We start from the raw sequence: 8,793 nt of genomic DNA, 5'->3' as shown, positions 1-8,793 counted from the left end.
ACTTAAGATGTCTTCAAATGTCCTTTTCCTCTAAAATATATAATATAATAAATATATTATATAATATATAATAAAACTTAAAGTTATTGTCTACTAAGGACTTACTTTATGAAAATTATACCCTGATTTCAAAAAGATGACATTGAAATCATATGCGAAATATGGGGAAATTACACCATAAGGTGCAGTCTGTATTATGAAAATGCTTTAACATTGAATTAAAGCTTTGTGTTCTGAAATAATGGCCAAAAAGTTGTCTTTCTGGTGTTCATTGCTAGTTTATTCTCTATATCAAATGCGATACATTTTAAAATCACTAAAGATGATATACATCAGAATATGTATTTACCCCAAAACCTTTAGGAGAACATTAAAAAAATAATTTAAAAAAGGTTTTTAACAATAAACATAAATAAAGAAGTAATTGCAAACCGTAAATGCATTAAAATTTTTTTACAATCTTCTAAAATAGCTTCATGATAAAACACAGAGAATGGATGCAGTCAAGAATGAAAACACAGGAAAATTGCTCAGCAATATAAACACAAACTTTTAAAACATTTAAATATATGTTTCGGTCTCATAATTGTCCTCTTATTGTGGGTCTTTCAGAAGCTTGAGGAAGTGGTTGAAGAAGGTGCTTTTCAGCAAATATGTTTCAGATTGCTCATTAAATACAGTACCTGAATTAAAGAATTTGCATTATTAGATTTACCTGATACAACAGGTCTTTACACAATTATGATAATCTGAAAACATTTTTTCATATCTGAAATTTTTAATACTTGTAGATTTATGCTTCTAAAACTACTTACATAATTTCCTGTTTGAAAAACTTAACAAAATGCTTCTTTTGTAAGGATTTTGTAAGTTGCAATGATTTGAATAGATAACTCAGTGACTTAAAATAAAAGGCCCACACATAGTAAAGAATGATAATATTTACAACATTTTGCAACAAAGCAAACAGGTGCAAACAGATGCGTTATAAGTGCGATGTCAATATGTCCCAATGACTGAAAGTCTCCAGCAAATCAGAGTTTGTCTCAAGTCAGGTTTTAGCTTCTCAAAAATGAGACTCTCCTGTGTCCTGGCTGCTCTTGGATGCCTGAAGATGACAAAGGGGCATAGTTCAATCAGCTGTGAAAACCATCTCAACTGTTCCTTAAGTATAGGGAACAGTTGAGGAACAGTTGCATAAGTATGAAAAAGTATTAAGTATAACATTTTATTTTCTTCTTTAACCAATGGGAAAGAATTGAGTTTCGTTAGGGTTTAAAATTTAAGTAGTAGTTCCATAACAGATCAAATGTTCAAAATGAATCAAAATGAAATGAAATTAATCAAATCAAAATTAATTTTCTGTAATAAATGTTTCATTTCACTTTAATATTGCTTAGTGAGAAAGTCAAAAAAGGAAAATAAAATATAAATAGCTGCTTACTTGAGCTTTGCTGGAGTAATTGAACTCTTTGTAGCTCTTCTTCTGAGGCCAGAATCTGGCCAGGATGTTTTCATATTCTTCTCTCACCTAAATTCAGAAAATCTTTAGTATGGGCATCACTAAAGACAGCAGAACTCGTCCCTTACTTTTGAGACAAATGTGACTAACCTGTTTGGAAAACAGACAGTGCATGATAAAGAGCATAACACCCTGAAGGCTGCCAAAAATGGTGAACAGGTAAGACATGGCTACAGTGCTTTCCTCAAACTGGAAACAACCAAAGATCCACATGATGCCCAAAACGCACAGCTGTCCCACTGCAGTAATGGTGAATGCCCTGCAGGAGGCAACAAAGATGCATACATGTCATGTGCGAGGTACTTTGGTGAGGCAATAGATTACGTTATACTTTCCACACAGCAATTGCATGGGGCGTTTAGTGTGGGCAGCTTGAGTTGTGACTTACTTTATTTTGTGCAGATTATCAAGATCAGGGTTTAAACTTGAGAACTTCTGTGCTAACTTCCACACAGTTATGAGAAAGAAGAAAATGTTTATCTGAAAGACCAAAGAGATGAGGTTTAAACATAACACAAGTCACCATTTTGGATCACATTAAACTCAATAATTATTTAAATACTTACAATGATGATGACACAGACAGGGCCGAAGAAACTCCAAATGATTTCCAGATTTAGCCAACAACTGAAATGCACATCAAGAGTTTAGTAAGTAAGTAAGTAATTCAAACTTGAATTAACGATAGAACAATATAATTGGAACTGGGAAAACTTACTATCTCTTAGTGCCATATCCTCCAGAATTAGCTAAGACAGAGATGGTAACGATAACAGCTGGAACACCATAGCCAACTGCCATCATGTGGAGGGTTTTAAAGGTGGTGTTGAAGACGAGGACAACCATCCTGAACAGCTGAATGCCCTCCAGACACATCCAGCAAAACGCTGCCAGGTAGCAGAAATGCAAGATTCCTGCTACCACTGCACAGCCAGCCTAATAGGGAAAGTGAAGGAAAGAGGAGGATCAGGGTAACAGACATGAATAATGTGGATGAATATGAAGAGGGAGAAATGTCTAGAAATTCCTCAATTGTTTATGTGTCTATTATATATCTCTTATTAATATCTCTTATGAATAATTCAGTAGTGTGAGATTATTACACTGTCTTATGTTACATTATACCTCTGATTTAAGCTTATGAAATCATTATATAGTTTTCGGTTGCATTATACTATAGTTAGAAGGTGAAATTATTAGATTGATTAGGCTGGTTTGTATTACATTTGACTGCTGATTTACTGTGAATGAATTACACTATCCTATGGTACTTCGTACTGTTGATTTATAAAGAGAATACTGTTTGCAGAGAATCGTGGCTTTGCTTTTCTGATTGTAGAAAGAACAAAACATATTGCACAGGAAGCCAAGGTTGTAACTTAGGCTCACTGAGAGAGAAAGAATGTGAATGCTTAGTTTGGAGGAGGGCTGAAGCTATAAGAATGTGAGAAACAGTCAGACACTTTGAGATTTTGCCGGACACCCTCCCGTGCACATCTCCCATTCGGACATTTGTAATGCTCAAAGTGTTGTATGGAATAAAGAGAATTGTATAGATTAAAGAGATTGTTGATTGAGCATTTATACACTGAGTGTTGTTATTCCTTCAGCCCAAAGATCAAAGAGTTGGGGTATTTAACAGTAGCTTTGCTGCAACTTAGTATACAGTTCTCTGTTATATTTGAAGGTGGCAGAAACTTCTGCTAATGCACACATGCTGATGGCAAGTGGAGTTTCTGTTTACCTTGTTCGCTGTCTGAGAGATTCCCGCTAGAAAGACAAGGTTTGCAATGAAGAGGCTGATGCAGAGATGCAGGTGGATGGTGGTTCTTGTGCTTTTAATGGAGCGGATCATTGAGAATGTCAGGATGGAGATGAATAAGAAAATCAGTGAAATGGACAGGCCCACCCAGGTGATCAGCTGCAACTCGAACTTATTCTATTGTGGAAGAGAAAGAATGGTAACATTATTGTATGAAAATGGGTTGAAGTTTAAACTTATTCTGAACTAAAAGCATTATGGTATATATAATTAGTTTTAACCTCCATCTCATAGAGGGCCATCAGTACAGCAAAGCTGCTCAGGTGATTACAGGAACACACAGTATATTCCGGGTTTGACTTCACCACATCGCAGCCACGATCAGACCATGATCCTCCGTTCACCGAGGAATCCCAGAACACACAGATGTGCGTTTGATTTTTCTGTTAAACAGATGTACACCAGAGATACTGACTGTTCTGTTGTTCCTGTTTGTCAACGTAGATTAACACAGTCCCTAAACATTAGTAGTAAGCTCTCCTCTTTACCTGTATCAAGTGGTCCAAAGTCAGATTCACTGGCGTTTTGAGGTGGCTTGTATTTCTGTTGCTAACAGTGACAGTCACCACTTTGGAGTTTATTTTAAAGCTCTGGTACTTTTGTGGTTTGATCCCATCAAAGAAGGTATCTGTAGAGTCTTCCAGGTTTGAGTAGCTCATCAAGGACACTGTTGTAAAGCCTGAAACAATAAAAGGAGAAAATAATTGGAGTGTGTCATAACGTGATAAAATTGGCTACAAATTTGATATTCGTTGTCATTACCAGGGTAATAGGCAGGTTCTCCAGCCGCCATTTCCATCTGGATGTCCAACTGAGCATGCTTAGTTGATAAAGTTGTGTTTCTTTTGGATATAACAGGCCCATGATGTACCAGCATTTTCAGCTCTGAAACCAGATAAATGTTGTTGTTTTTTCTTATCTTACACTGCTTGTTCAATAATGCTGAAGAAAATGTAATTAATAATAAATGTACAATCTCTAGGCAAAAGCTCCTATCATATTTGAACATATCTACCTGAATTGGACATATTTGTTTGTTGGTTTGTTTTTCTTTTAAATTCTGCTGCAAATGCAAATTTTTATTAAACCTGTGTGAGTGGAAGTTGTGTTTCTCCCTGGCATCTTCGTCATGGCTCCAATTAGCCTCAGAACATTCTCCACCAAATCCAGAAAGATGGAGACTCTTCTTCTGTCTTTGAGAAATTTACTGGACAAGAGCTGATCTATTTCTGACTGCAATCTCTAAAGACAAAGAGAGGAATGAGAGAGGAGACCATGAGAAACAAGAAACAGAGGCAGACTGAGGCAGACTTTCAGGCTACCTCAGTGTAAACGGTCTATGAGACATCTGAGCATCATGTGACAGTTTGAAAGAGGCAGAGCATTATTTTCCTGCCTGGTTTCAAGAAACTTGATGATTTTTTTTTGCAGTAAGGTTAAAATGTTCTGAATTTAGTAGTACCGTCAATAAGTCCTCTTCAGTCTGGTTTGTCCGATCAGATGGATTCTGACTTTTGTCCCCTGTGAGCTCCTGACAGCTTTTATTGAGCTGCTTCACAATGGGAAGTTTCTAGAAGAGAGATTGGTGGTGGATAAAACAAAAATGTGAGACAACTCTATTCATAATATGTGCTGAATTTTGATACTTTATAGTATTTGTGATGTGGAGTTACCTCTTCCAGCCCGTTTAGAGCTTTGAAAACATCACAGTTCGATTCTGAAGAAAGAAAGTTTAATGAACAAATTTGCTTACGGATGACCAGAGGTATTCAATAAGTGTTCTGTTTGTTTCTGTTGCATTTACTGGGAAGAACCCCAGTTTAATAATGGATGATGGACAGTATTCTCACCAGTGCACCGTGCCGTTTTGTTGCCATAGTTAGTGAACCCTGCGTTGCAGATGCAGTAATAACTGCCTTGTGTGTTGTTACATAATCCATTCTGACCACAGGGATTTCCTTTTTGACATTCGTTAATATCTAGAGCAGCAGGAAGAAGACATGTAAGAATACCTCTGAAAAAAAATCCTCTGCCATCACCTTAAACTGAAGAGCTCACTCTAAAATGGAAGCACCAATGAGAACAACATTTTACCTTCACATGTAGCATTTTGATCGTGATGAAAGCTTTTATTCCCAGTAGTAGAAATGAATCCATCATCACAGGTGCACGAGTAATAGGGGATAGTATTCACACATTTGGCGTTAGATCCACATTTGGCTTTGTTTTCCAAACATTCTTGGATATCTTTTAAAAAAGAAGAGACCTTTAATCTTTACATAAGTTATGACTGTATGACATAAACTTTCTCCAAATCAACCACAGAGTTGTTATCACCATAAATTTGAGATGACTTACCTTCGCATGCACCAGTTGTAAAATTCACCTCCCCTGTCCTACTTTTGAAACCATCTTTACATTGGCAGTAGTAGCTCCCATTTGTGTTTGTGCAGTTTGTATGTTGTCCACATCGCTTCACATCATCATTGCATTCGTTTATATCTTTGTAAAGACACAAACATTAGAAAAGATGTATTTGCATAAATATTTTTTTTGATATGATTTTGTTACAGATTAAAAAAAATGTCTTGAAAAATCAAAACTCAAACTTTTGATAGAAAAAGTTTAAAACACATCTTAATTATTTCTTTTTTAATAAAATTATTTAATAGATAATATTAGATTATTTATTAAATAAAAAAAATGCACACATTGCTCAGCTTGCACATTTTCCATTACTGATTAAGTGTCAGATGTTTTGTTTTGTAAAGTTTGTCATACCAATGCACTCTTTTTTCTTTGCTGAAAATCCTTTAGGGCAGCCTGCTGATACTGACAGCACCATGATGAGGAAGAAAGACAGAGCTAAAAAACAAGCAGAGAACTGTCAGCTTTGTATACTATAGTTCAGTAACTTTTGAACATTAATCTATTCTGATGTTTTATTCTGATTATGAATTTTGTTTATCATATAAATTGCACAAAAATGGTTGTGATAGTAAAAAGTCTGGGAAGAAGAAGCAAAGGCCCTCATTCTCTATCATAATTTCCTCACATTATTCCTGCGTCTGAAATATGATTCAAAATAAACAGCACATTGGTGTCTGGAGAACTGTGCTTCCTATGAGTGAGAAAACATTACATGACAGAGCACAAAAACAAACCATTATTACATCTGCGAGTTTGCACAGACCATTTACTTTGAACTCCTAACTGACACCTGATGTGCACTTTATACTGCACCGTATAAAGTTGGCTATTTAAAAACACAAAGAAATTTACTGTAATCTTTGAAACAAATAACTAATTTATTGTTATGGCTCAGAAATATGCTGCATCTTTTTCGTTTTTGGGGTGGGGGTGGAGAATGAAACACCTGTCATTGTATTTACAGTTTATTTTTTTCCATGAAAGAAAACTGTTGCCAGTTTAAAACGTTTGGTTGCTAGATGCAGCAACACTTAATCATTTGTTTCCTGACTTAATTTGAAGAAGTTAAAACATTGCTAAATTGTTCAATTGCTTAATATAACTTTCTGTATAGCTGACAGGATGGTGGAGGATGGGGAGAAGAGAAGAAACATTAAGTATAAAGGTCAACTTAATATTAGTTTTTTAACCAGTGAAACCTTTAAGAATCTCTTTTCTAAACAAGTCTCGAACCCTGACTTAGTGTATGGTTAGTAAAGCTCTCAAAGGAAACCTGCACATGTACAAGGCGGTCATTCAGCTTCTTCACAAAAGGGCAGCAGTGCTGTGCACTGAAACGACAGTCCCTGGTGTCTTTTTAGAAAAACTATCAGCCGTCAGAACTGTGTCATTCAGAAATAAGAAGGAAACACTTTTTAAAAAGAATATTTACCACATGACAGTAATGAAGTGAGAATTAATGTGTAGCATGATGCGCAGTCAGCCAAGAAAGTAATAACTGGGCTTTTATATCATGGAATTTGTTGGGTGAGTTGCCCCCTTTTGCACGAATGTGACATGGTTGTAATGTCTCATGAAAAATTGGAATTATAGCTTAGATGAAATGAGATATTCGACAAAAAATTGAGAAAATCTCTGAGAACTTTTATTCATTTACTATAATTTTGTCAATGACAATATGCTGGCTGACTTTATCTCAAAGAAAAGTGACTAAACAAATGCAACAAAAAGCAAGAGTTTCTATGTCCGAAAAGCAAAAACTGCTGTTTAGACATAGACATTATTTTAGACAGCTTAAGTATTACTAGACAGCAGTTCAATGAAAATGTTGAAAATGTTTTTGTCTAAGTTTCATCCTAAATTCAGATCCTTACAAAAAAAATCTTAAAAGATAATTTTTTCCATTCCATCTCCCACATATGTGACTCACCCAGTATAAGAAGCTTCCATCTGCACGTCATGGTGAAGAAGCAAAAAGAGTCCTTACCCGTTTCAAGAAAGTTTAACCAACCCAGACAAAAACTGCAGAATTATCTACTTTTAGGTTGTCCCAACCTTTTCTCTTCTTCTCAACTCTTTCAAAGGTTCTTTAACTTGTTTCTGTCATTTAAAAAACTGAAAAATAATAAATATTAATCCACCAGTCAAATGAACTGATATAGAAAAAGTAGCTAATGTTTATGCTGACAGCAGCAAACCAATAACTCAGCGACTGAAGCACTCCCCAACAACACACATCCCTTCACAGACTGAACTATCCCCTTTCTCTTTCTGCCTGTCTGACTACTGGGGTGACATAGTGTGGTGACTGTGAATTTTAGTTGGGAGGAGTCTCTCTCTCTCTCTCTCTCTCTCTCTCTCTCTCTCTCTCTCTCTCTCTCTCGCTCACTCTAACACACACAGTAATAAGATCAGTCCTCTGACGCAGAAGTTTTTATGGGAGTACAACCAGAAGTTTCTTTTTAGGAACTAACTTTTTGAGGGGTGCGGTGTGGTGACAGATGAAATCCAGTATTTCTGACGACTGCACAGCTGCAGCAATATGCTACTAGATTATGCAACCCTGATAATTTATGTCTCTTTTTGCCATAGCTCACTTGTCACTTGAACTTTCTCCTCTTTTAGACGTAGTGTGGGAACAGACAGAGGGTTAAAAGTTTAGATTGTGAGGCTAGTCATTGTTTTACAGTGTCCTGCCAGCTGATATACCCTCCCATAGGCACACAGTCTGCTGATTATGATGATGATGACATATTCATGGTTTTAGCCTCTGGCTGCTTATGTTTTTTAGACAATGTAACAATGGTAACAGCATTGAGCTGTATTTAGAAAGAATTAAACAAAGAAGGCTTCTACTATTTTGTTTCCTCTACATAGTATATAGTCTGTATGTAATTCCCCAGAGCGGAGGCCTAGTGCACTTTGATTCAATAAAAGGACAGATTAAGCACTACAGTACTGGAAAAAATACACCACATGCTTCTACAAACCAAAAACTTTACGTCTTTTAAAGGTTTCC

General features: G+C 36.0%; 1 protein-coding gene across 1 annotated transcript; it reads right to left on the bottom strand.

Annotated features, from left to right (window-relative positions):
* Positions 1 to 246: 246 nt before the first annotated feature.
* Positions 247 to 8,044, bottom strand: LOC146671811 (adhesion G protein-coupled receptor E5-like). Its single transcript, XM_085404184.1, has 18 exons — positions 7,705 to 8,044; positions 6,126 to 6,209; positions 5,703 to 5,846; positions 5,439 to 5,591; positions 5,195 to 5,323; positions 5,018 to 5,061; positions 4,807 to 4,914; positions 4,433 to 4,586; positions 4,107 to 4,229; positions 3,833 to 4,023; positions 3,566 to 3,727; positions 3,267 to 3,461; positions 2,241 to 2,458; positions 2,089 to 2,149; positions 1,911 to 2,002; positions 1,613 to 1,781; positions 1,445 to 1,531; positions 247 to 1,108 (listed from the first exon to the last, which is right to left on the bottom strand). Exons 1-18 carry the CDS (start codon positions 7,733 to 7,735, stop codon positions 1,067 to 1,069), a joined length of 2,187 nt encoding a protein of 728 aa, XP_085260310.1. The 5' UTR covers positions 7,736 to 8,044; the 3' UTR covers positions 247 to 1,066.
* Positions 8,045 to 8,793: the final 749 nt, after the last annotated feature.

Source organism: Rhamphochromis longiceps, linkage group LG4 (genome assembly GCF_057381845.1).
Source record: "Rhamphochromis longiceps isolate RC_006_pf linkage group LG4, R_longiceps_female_GT1.1, whole genome shotgun sequence".
Lineage (NCBI taxonomy): Eukaryota > Metazoa > Chordata > Actinopteri > Cichliformes > Cichlidae > Rhamphochromis > Rhamphochromis longiceps.
Note: the sequence above shows the minus strand (reverse complement) of the source record. Positions and strands in the feature narration are given on the sequence as shown.

Bases quoted from the DNA above. Each gene is read 5' to 3' on its own strand.
- LOC146671811 (XM_085404184.1), bottom strand. From the start codon at position 7,735: ATGACGTGCAGATGGAAGCTTCTTATACTGG. The intron at 2,459-3,266 runs GTAAACAGAAAC...TTTCCCTATTAG, and splicing joins TCTCTCAGACAGCGAACAAG to GCTGGCTGTGCAGTGGTAGC. The intron at 1,109-1,444 runs GTAAGCAGCTAT...TGTCATCTTCAG, and splicing joins ATTACTCCAGCAAAGCTCAA to GCATCCAAGAGCAGCCAGGA.